At 43.6% G+C, this 17,282-nt stretch overlaps 1 protein-coding gene across 1 annotated transcript in view; it reads left to right on the top strand.

Annotated features, from left to right (window-relative positions):
* The window catches only part of RNF103 (ring finger protein 103), a gene marked incomplete at its 3' end in the record, with an annotated part of 296,046 nt that extends 278,794 nt beyond the window's left edge, over positions 1-17,252 (top strand). Inside the window, 1 exon segment of the mRNA XM_044070973.1 lies at positions 16,070-17,252. Coding sequence (XP_043926908.1) covers positions 16,070-17,252 — 1,183 coding nt within the window.
* Positions 17,253-17,282: the final 30 nt, after the last annotated feature.

Genomic DNA, 17,282 nt, shown 5'->3' with positions numbered 1-17,282 from the left:
CGAATCGAGCTTCTACTCCAGGTTATTTTTGGTGCCAAAGAAAACAGGGGACTTCTGGACCTATCTGCCCTGAACCTGTCAGTTGCCAAAGAAAAATTCTGTATGGTCACATTACAGTCCATCATGCCATACCTGCAAGAGAGCGACTGGATGTGCTCGTTAGACCTTCACGATGCCCAGTATCACATAAAGATGCACAGAAGCTCCAGGAGGTTCCTCCGCTTCCAGCTAGGAGTCCATCATTACCAATTTAGAGCCCTACCCTTTGGTCTCACCACAGCCCCCAAGGATGTTCACCAAAGTGATGGTAGTCGCGGTTCACCTGAGTCTTCAGGGGATTCAGGTCTATCTCTACCTGGACGATTGGCTCCCACCAGGCGTCTTCTTTCTCAAATCAGGGATTATTTCATAAAGCTTGCTGTTCAATTTGGGATTAATCAACACATCCAAATCACTTCTAAATCCTGTCCAGGTGGTAGACTACATTGGGGCAAGGATAGAAACACTACAGTGCAAAATCTTCCTGACCACGGAGAGAGTGCAAAACCTGAGGATGTATGTTTCCCTGATCTCATCTTCCCTCTGCAGAATCAGTGCTGTGAGGGCCTTAGGTTCTATGGCAGCGACCATAGCACTTCTTCCGTGCTCCTGGTTACACATGCGAGTACTACAGTGGACACCAGCGTTGCAGTGGTCCCTGTTGGATCTTCCATTATCATGTCCAATACACCTCAGTCGACTCTGCAGGTCATCCCTTCTGTGGTAGATTTACTCTCCGAAAATCTTGGAGGGATGACCTTTTGTTCCAGCCCCTGTCCAAGTCACAGTGACCATGGATGCCTCCCAACTTGGGTGGGGGGGCATTGTTTGGGCAGGACAGTCCAAGGCCTGTGGTCCCCTGTCGAGACCAGTTTGCATATAAACGTTCTGGAGAGGAGTGTGGTCCTTTTGGCATTACAGGCCCTTCATGCCTTTCTTCCTCTGGGAAGTCAGACATGTCAGTGGTCTGGTATGTCAACAGACAGGGAGGGACCAGATCTTACCCCCTTTGTCGCGAGGCCATGAGAGTGTGGGAATGGGCGATCTCCACTGGTCACTTTCTCATAGCAATGCACATTCTGGGACGGTCCAACATTCTAGCGGACAGGTTAAGTCAGACTGTTGTTATGCCTTAAGAGTGGTCTCTGAATCGTTCAGTAGTGGAGCAGATCTTTCTGGAGTGGGGTCAGCCTTGCTGCAATCTCTTTGCATCTCCTTGCACTGCGAAGTGCAGTGAGTTCTTCACTCTGAACCCTCAGCCGGGTGAGTCCCCCAGAGATGCTCTAGCCCATGCTTGGCCTCCCAGTCTTCTGTATGCTTACCATGCAGTACCTCTTATTCCGAGGTTTCTACAGAAAGCTTGTCGACTGGGGAGCAAATTGATCCTCATTGCCCCATTTTGGCCTCGTCAGGTATGGCTTCCCTTCCTTTGGTCTCATCTTCTGGCTCCGCCTTGGATCCCATTCAGGGACTTACTTCACACCCATCAGGGGTTTCTCCTCTGAACCTGGGCAGTTTAAAGCTCACGGCTTGGCTGCTCCAGTTCCCCTGATTGCTAGGACTCCTGGATTATCCTCTTCAGTCAGGTTTATTCTGGTGGCAGCTCATAAGTCTTCCACCAGGAAGATTTACTACAGCAAATGGAAACGTTTTTCCTTTTGGGCTTCTCAAAGGAGTTTAGATCCTTTCACGGCTCCTATTAATGCCATTCTCGACTTCCTAGCCAATGTTTTTCAACAAGGAGCAAGCTTTTCTACTATCAAAGTTCAATTAGCTGCCATCTCTCATTTTCACGTGGGTGAGAATTCTGCCTCTCTGGCCTTTTCCAGACTGTGTAAAGTCTTTATTAAAGGTACTTTCCTGTTACGCCCCCCCCCTCCTGTCAAGGATCCTGTTCCTCCATGGGATCTTACTATGGTTCTTCAAGCTTTGGTCGCTCTGCCATTTGAACTTGCTGCAACCAGAGATCTTAAGTTTTTGTCTTGGAAAACAGCATTTCTAGTCGCCATCACCTCTGCCAAAAGGGTTTCAGAACTGCAAGCTTTGTTCATTAAAGTTCCGTATATGATTTTCCATAAAGATAGGGTTTCCCTTCGGACCAATCCGTCCTTTCTTCCCAAGTTTGCATCACAGATTAACATCAATCAGACCATTAACTTACCTGATTTCTTCCCAATTTTGCTAACAAAATGGAATACAGACTCCACTTGGATGTTCATAGATGGTTACGATTTTATTTACACAGGACTAAAAACTTTTGTAAACTTGATCAGTTGTTTGTGTCCTTCTCTAATCCTTTTTGGGTAAACCTATCTCCAAGGTCACTATTGCTAGGTGGATTTCCTTGTGCATCTTTCAGGTCTATAAGGATAAAAGTTTGTCTCCTCCGGGTCAGGTGAAAGCTCATTCCACTAGGTCAGTGGCTACTTCTACGGCCTTTTGGTCTAGAGTCTTATTGGACGACATTTGTTCTGCGGCTATGTGGTTCTCATCTCATATCTTTATTTCTCACTACAAATTGGATTTGACTTCTAGGAAAGCATCCTTTGGTTCCGCGGTGCTCCGGAATATCCTTCCATGGTGGCCACCCAGGAGTTTAGTAGCTGGGGACTCTGTCCCACAGGTTGAAGACTTTCCCTCCCTCCTTCCCCCTGACCTTTTCATATGAACAGCCTGTTGGCTGCGGTTTTAGGTCGTAAAGTATTCTTCAGGTCGGGTTCTCCGTATAAGAGTTAGCAAACTCGATCTGGGGGTCGGAAGGTAGTGGAGGTGTATTATGGGTAAGGGGAGGAGCTTGGATCTCAGAGCAGATGCCAGCTGTGATCCGATACGCATCCGGTACCCACAGGTTAAAGACAAATGAAGTGGAGCTACTCAGATGGAAAGTTATGGTGAGTACATAACTTATTTTTATTGCAGAATAAGGAAAATCTCAACAAGTAGAGGAGCAACTGCAGAGTGCTAAAGAGAATGTAAGAGAGTACTTGGATAATATGCATGAGTTCAGAAAACTTTTGTTAAGCAGCTATTTTTGCTAACTTCAAACCACAAAAACATTTAGCACAACAATATAGGCAACAGAAAGTAGAAAGAGCTGTTGTCAAACTTAGGGAGCCTATAACAAAAAAAAGTAACTAGAGATTATATAGATTTGTTGGAGAGATTTTAGAAGTTTTATGAAAACCTGTATAATGCAGAGTAATATGGAAACCAAGAAGGAGCACAAATGAAAATACTTAATTGTCGCAAGATAAGGACCTCTTTAGGTAATTATGACAACAGCACTATCATGCGGTACATAAGCAAGAGTGAAGCCTGTCATACCCCCCTACACAGACTAGCTACGATAGCCTGGGAACTTGGCAAACAGTTTTTGAAAGAGTTACTTCATTCATTCACATAGGAAAACAGATACTTAACTGTCTACTGCAGAACAACAAAACTTCACTTTTTCTTTTGAATCAGCTCATCGGGCTGATTTTAAGATGTTGTTCGTGTTTCACTGTTGCATTCATTACATTTGGGTTATCCTGCTGGCAGGTTCCCCTCAGTCGGCCTGAATTCCAAAGTCTTGGGTCCTGCGTCAGTTGCTGTCACCTCTTCCCTGACTTCAGATCGTCAGGGGTATAAAAGATGCAGCCGACGCCATTTTATTCAGTCTTTCTTGCCGAGTGGTGTCCGAAGCAGAAGCAGTTCGCAAGTGCCGGTCGGCCAACTCCTGAGATTTCCATATTCTAGTTTCAGATCCAAAGTCTTCATTTAAAAGCTAAGTACCCCATTGGGGAAACTTTTTTCTTGCTCCAGACCGATGTCAGAAAAATTTAATAATTGTATTTCTTGTGGGAAGCAAATACCTCATAAGAACTTTAATTCTTACTGTATTCCTTATCTAGGCCCTGACCATGACGTTGCTAGTTGTCGGTTTTGTGCTAGATTTAACCAACGCACTGTTAAGCGTCAGTATGATTTTGCATTAAGCTATTTTGGGCGAAGATTTAATTATACAATGTCGTCGGATAGCCATCCGACTACCAGAGTTCACAAAAAACGCAAAGAAAAAGACAGGCAAACGAGGTCCAAAACCGATGACGAAGCTTCTCCTAAGCAAGTCGCCGGTTCTCATTGAGGTGTTTTTGCAGCCCCTGATGCCCGCTACATCAGTTCGAGTCGCAGGCCGCTACCAACTCCCACGTTTTGTCGGCCAGGCCGCTGGAAACTCAAGGTATTGGAACCTCGGAGATTATTCCCTCAGATGGGTCCAGAGCCGCTGAGCAGGCATCTGCTTCTGAGGGTGTATTCAGACTTAAACAATTATATATTAAACCGACTTCAAAGATTAAGACACCTTTAAAGGTAAAGAAACAAGTTCACCAGCCACAAGGACAGGCCACCATGCCCAAAAAACAGATGCTCAAAATAGCCGAAGATTTAATTGGCTTGATCAGGGGTTCCCACCCCCCTCCTGATAAGAGGCCTAGGCAAGAGACAGACTATGAATCTTCAGGTTTCCATTTCTTCTGATTCCTCTTCTGATCAGGAATATTGTCTTCCCCCTATGAGGATTCTGATGCTGAAGAATCAATTCCTTCAGCTTCTCCTCCTGAGGACTACTCTTTTTGGGGAAACCTTGCATACCATGAGGTAACACTTCCACTGGGAGAGCCAAGATTTTTCAGAATCTAAGAAAAGGCTCAGAGACTTCCTTTTATACTACCTCAACACAGGCCTCTAGCTATTCCACCTGTGTTAGACATTGTAGATAACGTGTTCTCGGAATCTAGTCTGATCCCTGACTCTCTGCCCTCCAGCTCCTGTTAAGCCGAACAGATACTACAGGGTGCCTGACTCTCATAAATTCCTTTTCAAAAGCCCTACTGCAGACCCATAAACTATTTCTCAGGGTCCAAAAGTGGTCAAGGCTTCTATTGCAAAAAACCCTTCCCCCTCTGACAGGGATTCTGGGGCACTGGATAGATGGGGAAAAAAGATTTACACATTTGCTACTTTGGGTATAAGGGCCTTAAATTGCCAGTTTCATATGCTCAAATATCAGCAATATATCATGACACTGCTTAAACAGAAAATTATGGCAAATTCTGAATGTGCAGAAAATAAAGAAATGCAGGATTTATTGCATGCAGCTGAACAAGTTAGAATGCATACTTTGCAATGTGGGTTTGATTCTCTGGAGGCCTCCTGCAGGGCCGCTGTTACGGGCTCTGTCATTAGGAGGCATGCTTGGTTAAAGGAACAAAATCTGCCTGACCATGTTAAAGCAAAGTTATTAGATGCTCCTTTACAACATGATACCTTGTTTGGTGTTAAGGCAGAAGAGGTGTTAAAGAAAATGGAGGACAAAGCTAAATCTATGCAAACGGTCAAGGATTTCTTACAGGTACAGCCACCTAGATTTAGCAGACACTGGCCTACTAAGAATTGGTCCTTTCCAGTCTCAGACAGACCTCAAAGGGGCAGATCCAGACGCCCTAGCTGCAGATCACAGCCGCAAGGTTCCTACAGGTCTAAGCAGTGGAGTGCTTCTACCTCCAAAGGTGGAGAAGACAAATCACAGTCATACAGGAAACAGTCCCAATGACTTCCCCCTGCCTGCACTAAGCACCTATCTTCTGGCAGCACCCTTAGGGGAAAAACTAGCACTTTTTCTCAAAATTTGGCACATTATAACCCAGGACAAATGGGTTCTAGACATAGTGTCACAAGGCTACAAGTTTCATTTCCATACCCTGCCACGGGCAAACGGTTGGCCAGACCTGCCAAAAAATCAATGGGCAGAGGCTCAAAAACAAGTCGCAGCTCTCATGGACATGAGGGCTATTCAACAAGTGCCACAGCATGAGCAGGGACAAGGATTTTACTCAATTGTTCTTGGTACCCAGAAAGGACAAAGCATGGAGACCAATACTGGACTTATCTATTCTAAACACTTTCCTGGATATACCAAAATTCAAGATGTTGACCTTACAGTAGCTTCTGTCCATGCTGGGCAGCAAGGCTTGGCTTGCGACTTTAGACCTAAAAGAGGCATACCTGCATGTCCCAATCGGACAATCATGCAGAAGATACCTCACATTCAAGGCTGACTCAAAGCATTACCAATTCTCTGTACTGCCCTTTGGCTTATCTACTGCGCCCAGGGTCTTCACAAAGTGCATGGCACCAGTACTGCAGACAAAGAGGAATACAAATATATCCTTACTTGGACGACTGCCTCATACAAGCAGAGAACAAGGACATTCTACTACAGCATCTGACGTTTGTGGTAAGACTTTTAACATGCCTAGGGTACACAGTCAACAAAAAGAAATCAAAACTAGTACCCTCTCAACAGATAATATTCCTGGGTGCAAGCTTAAATACAACTGTCCAGATGGCTTATCTCACTCCAGACAAAGGCAACTGACTACCTATTTCAAGGAAATGGCAACAAAGGCCCAGTTATCTGCAAGAAAAATTCTGCAGGCTTTGGGCTTCATGGCATCCTGCATCTTAATAATTCCATATGCAAGACTGCATATGAGGAAAATTCAATGGTACCTAAAAGGTGTCTGGGCACAACATTGCCATAGTCTGGAAACGATGATTACTCTAATTCCCTGCCTGCAACAGGAATTTCGATGGTGGGCAAGAGCTTGTCACCAAAACAAGGGACAGCCATTCTCACTACGCCCAGCCAGGCAGAGCCTAACAATGGATGCATCAGATTATGCCTGGGGGGCACACATGGCAGGAAGAAGCATTCGGGGCACCTGGTCCACAAACCAAAAGCATCTACATATCAATCAAAAAGAGATGCTAGCTGTTCAAAATGCCCTGACAGCCTTCAAGGACCTACTTCATCCGGGACAACTACTGATAAAGACAGACAACACCACGGTCATGTGGTACATAAGCAGGGGGGCACTCATTCTTATCCTCTGTGCAGACTAGCCATGGCTTTATGGGACACAGCATTGACTTACCAAGTTCATCTGCAGGCACAATTCCTGCCAGGAAAGGAAAATACTCTGGCAGACGAACTAAGCAGAAACCTCATGGATCCCCACGAGTGGCACCTGGATCTACAAGTCTTCAGCATGATAACAAAGAAATGGGGATGCCTGGACATCTATTTGCCTCCCCTCAAAACAATCAACTAAAAAGATTCTGCACAAGGACTTATCACAGACAAGCTTGGAAAGTGGACGCCTTATCTTTCAACTGGACAAACCTATTGGTATATGCCTTTCCTCCACAGCCTCTCCTCCCCAAGGTACTCCTAAAGGTCAGGCAGGAGAAACCAAAAATGATTCTGATTGCCCCAGACTGGCCATGCCAGTACTGGTATCCAATCTTAAGGAACTTGTCCCAATGCCCAGCCTGGACCTTACCTCAAATACCTCATCTACTGTCCCAGCACAACAATTAGATTCTGCACAGCCAACTCAGGACCCTAAACCTGGCAGCATCGCGGATAATGTAGCCATACAAACCACACCTCTCAGTAAAGCTGTGATGGATGTCATTTTAGAAGCCAGAAGGCCTAGTACTAGAAAATCCTATGCTGGGAAATGGAAGAGATTTTGCTCTTGGAACCAAGCTCAAGGAACTGATGCAGCTGTCCCAAATATTCCTCAGATTTTGCAATACTTAACTGAGATGCTGGACAAAGACCTATCTTTTTCATCAATTAAAATCCATGCCTCTGCCATTTCGGCTCATTACAATACAGAGTCACCACTCTTTTCTCATCCTTTATTAAGACAGTACCTCAGAGGAGCCAAAAACTTAAGGCCTCCAAGGAGAACGCCAATACCTGCATGGGACCTCAATTATGTCTTGGAAAAACTCACCTTACCTCCTTTTGAGCCAGCTGGTACTGCAGGTATAAAGTTCTTATCTTGGAAAACCGCTCTGCTCCTAGCAATAACTTCTGCAAGATGAGTTTCAGAGCTACAGGCTCTCATGGCTGTGGAACCCTTAATCATTTTTTATCCAGACAGGGTCTCTCTCAGAACAAATCCTATATTTATGCCTAAGGTGGTATCCAGTGTAGCCCTTAACCAAACAATTCATTTGCCAACTTTTTATCCAAATCCACAGAACAAGGGGGAGAAAATTCTGCATTCTTTGGACGTACACAGGCAACTTAGATTCTACTTGGGCAAAACTAAAGTTTTCAGAAAAACAGAACAATTACTAGTGGCATATGCCACAGCATCACAAGGAAAGGCTATCTCCAAGCAGACTATTTCAAAGTCGATAGGTCACTGCATTCGTTTCTGCTACTCACAGCATGGCAAAACAGTGCCTAAGGGCATTAGGCCACATTCAACCAGAGCTGCAGCCACTTCTGCAGCCTTTCTCAGGGGAGTACCAACCAAAGACAGTTTAGAGGCTGCTACTTGGAGTTCAGTGCATACCTTTACAAAACATTACAATCTGCATCTTTACTCTAAATCCAGGGCAGGCTTTGCCATTGCAATTTTGCAGGGCCTCATAGCTGCTCCTAATGCTGTTTAGCTCCAGCCCCCGAACCATAGCTTTGGGACTCAACCCAAATGTAATGACTGCAACAGTGAAACACGAAGAACATAGTACAGATGCGCATCGTGTTTCACTGTTGCAGTCATTACTCTTGGGTTATTCTGCTAGCAGGCTACCCTCAGTAGGCCAGAATTCCAAAGTCTAGGTCTGGCATCGGTTGCTGTCGCCTCTTCCCTGACGTCAGTGCGCCAGGGGTATAAAAGATGCAGCCGACGCCATTTTCTTCAGTCTTTCTTGCCGCGCGGTGCCCGAAGCAAAAGCAGTTCGCAAGTGCCGGTTGGCTGACTCCTGAGATTTTCAAATCCAAATTTCGGAACCGAAGTCTTCATTAAAGCTTTGGGGAAACTTTTTTTTCTTGCTCCAGACCAATGTCAGAAAAAGTTAACAATTGTATTTCTTGTGGGAAGCAAATACCTCATAAGGATTTTCACTCTTACTGTATTCCTTGCCTAGGCCTTGATCACAACGTTGCTAGCTGTCAGTTTTGTACTAGATTTAACCAACGCACTATTAAGCATCGGTTTGATTTTGCATTTCATTACTTTGGCCGAAGATTTAATTATATAATGCCGTCGGAACAGCCGACGACCATAGTTTACAAGAAACGCAAGGAAAAGGATAGGAATCCGAGGTCCAAAACCGACGAGGCCTCTGCTAGGCCATTCACCGGTTCTCAGTGAGGCCCTTTCACAGCCCCTGGCGCCCGCTACCTCAGAGCCTTAGGCCACTTCCGACTCCTACGTGGAGCCGACTAGGCCTCTGGTTACTCAAGGTATTGGACACTCGGAAATCATACCCTCAGATTGGTCCGGAGTCGCTGAGCAGGCATCTGCTTCTAAGGGTGTCTTCAGACCTGCACAACTATATAATAAGCCATCTTCAGCTTCAAAGACAGACTAAAGCAGCTCTAAAGACAAAGAAACAAGTACAGCATTCTCCTACTCAGTCTACCATGCCTAAAAAACAGATGCTCAGAATGGCCGAAGGCCTAATTACTTTGATCATGGGCTCCCATCCCCCACCTGATAAGAGGCCTAGGCAAGAGACAGAGTATTTTTCTTCTGGTCAGGTTTCTATTTCCTCTGATTCCTCTTCTGAACAGGATTATCCCATGCTTCCCTATGAGGATTCTGATGCTGAAGAATCCATTCCTTCAGCCTCTCCTCCTGAGGATTATTCTTTTGGGGAAACCCTGCATACCATGAGGGAGCATTTCCACTGGGATAGCCAAGATTATTCTGAATCTAAGAAAAGGCTCAGAGAGTTTCTGCTACTTCCTCAGCACAGACTCTTTGCTATTCCACCTGTTTTAGACATTGTAGGTGATGTATTTTCAGAGTCTGGCCTGTCCCCTGACTCTTTACCCCCTGCACCTGCTAAGCCAGAGTTCCGGATTCTCATAAATTCCTATATAAAAACCCTGCTGCTGATCCAGAAGCTGTATCTCAGGGTCTCAAAGGAGTTAAAGCCTCCACTGCAAAAAACCCTGTCCCTTCTGATAGGGATTTTAGGGCTCTAGACAGATGGGGGAAAAAAGTATACACTTCTGCTACCTTGGCTGTAAGGGCTTTAAATTGTCAGTTTCATATGCTTAAATATCAGTAATATTTAATGTCACTGCTTAAACAGAAATTGTTGACAAATACTGAATGTTCCGAGAACAAGGAATTGCAGGATTTATTGCATGCAGCTGAACAAGTGGGAAAGCATACTTTGCAATGTGGTTATGATTCACTGGAGGCCTCGTGCAGGACCGCTGTCACAGGTTCTGTTATTAGAAGGCATGCTTGGTTAAAGGAACAGAATCTGCCTGATCATGTTAAAGCAAAATTATTAGATGCATCATTGCAACATGATACTTTGTTTGGTACTAAAGCAGAAGAGGGTTTGAAAAAAATGGAGGATAAAGCAAAATCCATGCAGACAGCCAAGGATTTCTTATAGGTACAGCCACCCAGGTTTAGCAGGAACTGGCCTTCTAAAAATTGGTCGTTTCAAGTGTCAGACAGACCACAAAGAGGCAGATACAGGCATCCCAGAGGCAGATCTCAGCCTCAAGGCTCATACAGGCCTAAACAATGGGGTACTCCTACCTCCAAAAGCGGGGAAGACAAATCACAACCTTACAGGAAACAGTCCCAATGACTTTCCTCTGCCAGATCCAAGCTCTTTTCTTTTGGCAGCCCACTTAGGGAAAAAACTAGCACTTTTTCCATCAAATTGGCAAATGATTACCCAAGACAAATGGGTCCTGAACATAGTGTTCCAAGGCTACAGGTTCCATTTTCACACTCTACCAAGGTCAAAAGGTATGCCAGACCTGCCACACAATCAATGGGCAGAGGCACAAAAACTAATTACAGCCCTCATGGACATGAGGGCCATTCAGCAAGTACCACAACAAGAGCAGGGGCAAGGATTTTACTCCAGACTTTGCCTAATACCCAGGAAGGACAGAACCTGGAGGTCAATACCGGACCTGTCTATACTAAATACGTTTCTGGAAGTTCCAAAATTCAAGATGTTGACTCTACAGCAGCTACTGCCCATGCTGGGCAAGAAGGCTTGGCTCGTAACTTTGGACCTAAAAGAGGCATACCTGCATGTCCCAATCAGACAGTCTTGCAGAAGATACCTCAGATTCATAGCTGGCTAAATGCATTACCAATTCTCTGCACTGCCCTTTGGCTGATCTTCTGCGCCCAGGGTCTTCACAAAGTGCCTGGCACCAGTAATTGCATTTTGCAGACAGAGGAATTCAGATATATCCCTACTCAGATGACTGCCTAATTCAAGCAGAGAACAAAGACATTCTTCTAAAGCATCTGGCATTTGTAAAAAGATTACTAACTGGCCTAGGGTACACAGTAAATGAAAAGAAATCAAAACTAGTGCCCTCTCAAGAGATAATATTCCTGGGTGCAAGCTTAAATACAACTGCCCAGATGGCTTATCTCACGCCAGAGAAAAAACAGCAACTGACTTCTTACTTCAGGAAATTGGCAACAAAAAAACACTTATCTGCAAGGAATATCCTGCAGGCCCTGGGTTTCATGGCATCCTGCATTCTACTAATTCTATATGCCAGACAGCATATGAGGAACCTACAATGGTATCTAAAAAGTGTTTGGACTCAGCATTGCCACAGCCTGGAGACAGTAATTGCACTCATTCCCTGCCTGCAACAAGAGTTTTGATGGTGGACAGAAGCCTGTCACCACAACAAGGGTCTGCCATTCACTTTGCCCACAGCCAGACAGACACTGACAACGGATGCATCAGATTATGCCTGGGGGGCCCATATGTCAGGAAAATGTATTCAGGGCACATGGCCTGCAAACCAGATGCATCTTCACATCAATCAAATGAGACACTAGCTGTTCAAAATGCCCTGACAGCCTTCAAGGATCTGCTTCATCCAGGACAACTACTGATAAAGACAGACAATACTACGGTCATGTGGTACATAAATAAATAGGGGGGTACACATTCCTACCCTCTCTGCAGACAAGCAATGACATTATGGGACACAGCATTGGCTTTTCAAATTCACCTGCAAGCACAATTCCTGCCAGGAAAAACAAATACTCTGGCAAACGAACTAAGCAGAAACCTCATGGATCCCCACGAATGGAAACTGGATCCACAAGTCTTCAGCATGATAATAAGGAAATGGGGATGCCCAGACATAGATCTATTTGCCTCCCCTCACAACTGCCAGTTGCAGAGATTTTGCACAAAGATTTATCACAAGCAAGCATGGAAAGTGGACGCCCTGTCCTTCAGCTGGAAAAATCTAACAGTATATGCCTTTCCTCCACTGCCTCTCCTTCCCAGGGTACTCCTAAAGGTCAGACAAGAGAAGCCAAAAATGATACTGATTGCACCAGACTGGCCACGCCAGCACTGGTACCCAGTCCTAAAGAGCTTGTCTCAAGGTCCAGCATGGATATTGCCTCAAACTTCTCACTTGCTGACCCAACAAAACAGTCGGATCCTGCACAGCCAACTCAGGACCTTAAATCTGGCAGCATGGCGGATAATGTAACCATTCAGAACACTCCTCTTTCAAAAGCTGTTATGGACGTTATCTTGGAGGCCAGGAGGCCCAGTACCAGAAAATCTTATGCAGAAAAATGGAAGAGATTCTGTGCTTGGAACCAGGAACAAGGCATTGACATGTGTGTACCAAATATACCTTAGATTTTACAATACCTAACTGAGATGCTGAACAAAGGCCTTTCTTTCTCATCAATTAAGATTCATGCCTCTGCCATTTCAGCCCATTACAATACGGACTCACCTATCTTTTCTCATCCTTTAATAAGGCAGTACCTCAGAGGGGCCAAAAACATTAGGCCTCCAAGGAGAGCAGCAGTTACAGCCTGGGACCTAAATTATGTTTTGGAAAAACTCACACTGCCTCCTTTCGAGCCAGCTTCAACAGCAGATATAAAATTTTTATCCTGGAAAACAGCTCTACTCCTAGCAATAACCTCTGCAAGGCGAGTCTCGGAATTACAAGCACTCATGGCTGTGGAACCTTTTATCATTTTTCATCCAGACAGGGTTTCTCTGAGGACATATACCCTACATTCATGCCTAAGGTGGTATCCAGTGTGGCGCTCAACCAAACCATTCACTTGCTTACCTTTTAGCCAAATCCACAGAACAAGGGTGAGAAAATTCTGCATTCTTTGGACATACACAGGCAGTTATGTTTCTACTTGGACAGAACTAAAGCTTACAGAAAAACTGAGCAACTTTTAGTGTCATATGCTGCAGGATCACAAGGAAAAGCTATCTCAAAACAGACTATTTCTAAATGGATAGGCCATTGCATCCGTTTCTGCTATTTTCAACATGGCAAATCAGTGCCTAAGGGCATTAGGCCTCATTCCACCAGAGCAGCAGCCACTTCAGCAGCCTTTCTCAGAGGAGTACCAACCAAAGATATCCTAGAGGCTGCAACTTGGAGTTCAGTGCACACTTTCACTAAGCACTACCACTTACCTCTTTTTAAGTCCAGAGCAGGCTTTGCCACTCCAGTTCTGCAAGGCCTCATACCCTCTCCTAATCCTATTTAGCCCAGCCACCCATCCTCATCTTTGGGATTCAACCCAAGAGTAATGACTGCAACAGTGAAACACGATGAACATAGCACAGTTGTGTACCTACCATAAATGTAGATGTTCGAGTGTATTCATTGTTGCCGTCCAGGTTACCCACCCACCATCCCCCTTCTCTTTGCTGGGACTTTTCTGCATTTCTCTATCCTATACAACCTATTTGGTATATTTGCTTGCAGACAAAGGGAATGTTATTTTTCTGCATGTATTTTTATTGGCATATTTTTTCAACCTACCAATTTGGGGGCACCTGACATCTGAGGCAAGAAAAACTGAAGAAAATGGCGTCTGCTGCATCTTTTATACCCCTGGCGCACTGATGTCAGGGAAGAGGCGACAGCAACCGACGCCGGACCTAGACTTTGGAATTCTGGCCGACTGAGGGTAGCCTGCTAGCAGGATAACCCAAGAGTAATGACTGCAACAGTGAATACACTCGAACATCTACATTTATGGTAGGTACACAACTGTACTTTGTGTATACTTACCATAAATGTAGATGTTCGAGTGTATTCATTGTTGCAGTCCAGGTTACCCACCCGCCATCCCCCTTATTTTTGCTGGAACTCATCTTTACTTCTCTAATCTATACAACCTAGGTGGTGCATTTGCTTATAGATGAAGGTAAAGCTTATTTTAGTGCATGTATGTTTTATTTACATACTTTTAGCCTACCCTTTTGGGGGGGGCTTCTGACATCTGGGGCAAGAAAAACTGAATAAAATGGCGTCGGCTGCATCTTTTATACCCCTGACGACCTGAAGTCAGGGAAGAGGCGACAGCAACTGACGCAGGACCCAAGGAGGGCAACCTGCCAGCAGGATAACCCAAATGTAATGACTGCAACAGTGAATACACTCGAACATCTGCATTTTATGGTAAGTGTACACAACTGTACTTAACATAGAAAACAGTCTTACTTGATGCTCTGGCTACAGCTAGAAGTGTGTCGGATATGTATATTAGTAAGACTGATCAGTACTCCCATAAACAAGCAGGCAGGGTTTATAAATTCAGACATTATGCAGACTGTAATAGTAGGAATCTTGTATATTTAGCCAGCTGGTCAGGTATGTCAGGCTTTTTATATGGGAAAGACTAAGCTCATGTTAAAAGTGCATATATGCAAGCACATTTCCGATATTAGCAACAATAGATAAAGCAATGCTCTTGCAAAACATTATGGAAAATATTCAACACCATTAATTTGTTTTAACATGCATTACTTCTAATTTGCGAGATGTCGACTATAAGAATTACACTGAAACCAATGCATTACGATAGATTTTAGCACTAAGTCCTGTGGCTTGAATGTTGCACTTTCTCTTAAACAGATTTTAAAATATAGAAGTTTATGACATTAATTCATTTGTTTATATATTTTATAGTTGTACTCATTCTATTTATTAATTTAAGTTACTTAATTGTCATGAATGACATTATTGATTTTTATTGATACTGCTTTAAAAGGCCAATTTATTTGAGACACCGTTTAGCCTGATGGAGCTTTAGCAAAACTGCATTTGCTGTTTTTTGTTCAGTCAATAAAAGTTCTATTTGCAGGTGTATGGTGCCCGAGGATTGCGTCTTTATTTTACTTTTCATTTTGAACCAGCTCATTAGGCTGATTTTAAAGTTCTTGATGTAGAAAACTGTGTTACACTTCCAGCTGAAGTCAGAGCAGTGAGTGTCTGAGTTGCAAGAGCTTGTGGTAATTCAATCTCATCTTACATTTCATATGGATAGGGTTTCCTTAAAAGCCAACCCTTCCTTCATGCCAAAGATAGTATCAGAATTCGCCTTAAATCAGTCTATTCATTTTCATGTATGTGTTCTTTCCTAAACCGAAAATAAATAAGGAGAGGGAGAATCCTACATACTCTGTCTACAGACAAATCAGATATTGTATTAACAGGACAAAACCTTCAGAAACTGTAATCCTTTGTTTAATTTCTTGTGCACCTTACTGACTACTAGCTTGAAATAGAGGGTAACACCCTCAAGTTCTTCATTACTGTTGGGTCATCAGTACTTTTTCCCTGTCATATGGCTGTTATTGTAGTGTGATTGGCATGTTCCTTCTGGCAAATGGGAGCAGATGACTCCTCCAGCTCACGTAAGCCAGGTATGGCTATTAGTCTAATTTGATTGGTATCCTATGCATTTAGTTTGGAACTCTGTATGTCGAACAGAATGCTAAAATATAGTGAAGCACTACAATATTTATTTTAAAACTTGTGGCTCTTTCATGTTTGAATTTGTACATATTTTGTTCCTGCGCATTAAATGTCTGCTTGTGAGTGGCATCTTAGCAAAACAGAACTGCAGTTTTGTCATTCTTTTTCTTTTTATAATAGATACTGTCTAAGAAGAGGATGGGTAAGGTCGACTCTTATTATGTCTGTCCCACAGACGAATACTTCAAAAGGCAAAGTGATGCTTAAAGAGTACAGTGGCCAAAGAATTGAAGCTGAGCACATTTTTAAATGGATAACTGCCCATGCTGCTTCAAGGATCAAAACAATCCGTTTCCCTGAAGACCTAAAGGACGACTGGAGCCAGGATGACCAGTATCACTTGAAAATGTATCTGTTTGCAAGTCTTGATCAGCCACCTGCTTTCTTTTCAGCCCTGAGTGTGAAATTCACTGGTAGAGTGGAGTTTATTTTTGTAAATGTTCAGAACTGGGATAATAAGAGCTATATGAAGGAGATTGGCATGCACAGTATACCATCTTATATACTTAAAACACCTGAAGGAGTTTATAGATATGGGCACAGAATGGGAGAATTCATATCACTAAATGCATTGGATACATTCCTGAGATCAGTACAACCTGAAGTAAATGACTTGTTCGTTTTAAGCTTAGTATTAGTAAACTTGATGGCTTGGATGGATTTATTTATTACACAAGGAGCTACAGTAAAACGTTTTGTAGCTCTTATAAGCACTTTGGGAACCTATAATTCTTTAATAATAATGTCATGGCTACCTGTTTTGGGATTTTTGCAGTTACCATATCTAGATAGCTTTTATGAATACAGTTTAAAATTATTGCGATATTCCAATACAACCACCCTGGCTTCATGGGTAAGGGCAGACTGGACATTCTATTCTTCACATCCTGCCCTTTTTCTCAGTACATATCTTGGCCATGGATTATTAATAGATTACTTTGAGAAAAAACGAAGGCGTAATAACAGTGATGAAATAAATGCTAATAACCTTGAATGGCTATCAAGTCTGTGGGACTGGTATACAAGTTACCTCTTCCATCCTATTGCATCATTTCAGCACTTTCCTAATGAGTCTGATTGGGATGTAGACCAAGATTTGTTCATAGAGAGACTTGCATTCCCTGACTTGTGGCTTCACCCTCTAATACCAACAGATTATATTAAAAACCTACCAACATGGAGGTTTAGGTGTAGCATTACTCATTCTGAAGACATACCAGAGAGTTTACAAGAAAATGATAGTGATTTGGAAGCTGAGAGTAATACTTCTCCTGAAGTAGATACATTTCGAGAGGAGCCAAGGCCATATCAATGGAATGGGAACTTCTAACCT

Source organism: Protopterus annectens, chromosome 5.part0 (genome assembly GCF_019279795.1).
Source record: "Protopterus annectens isolate FY-2018-M chromosome 5.part0, PAN1.0, whole genome shotgun sequence".
Lineage (NCBI taxonomy): Eukaryota > Metazoa > Chordata > Ceratodontiformes > Protopteridae > Protopterus > Protopterus annectens.
Note: the sequence above shows the minus strand (reverse complement) of the source record. Positions and strands in the feature narration are given on the sequence as shown.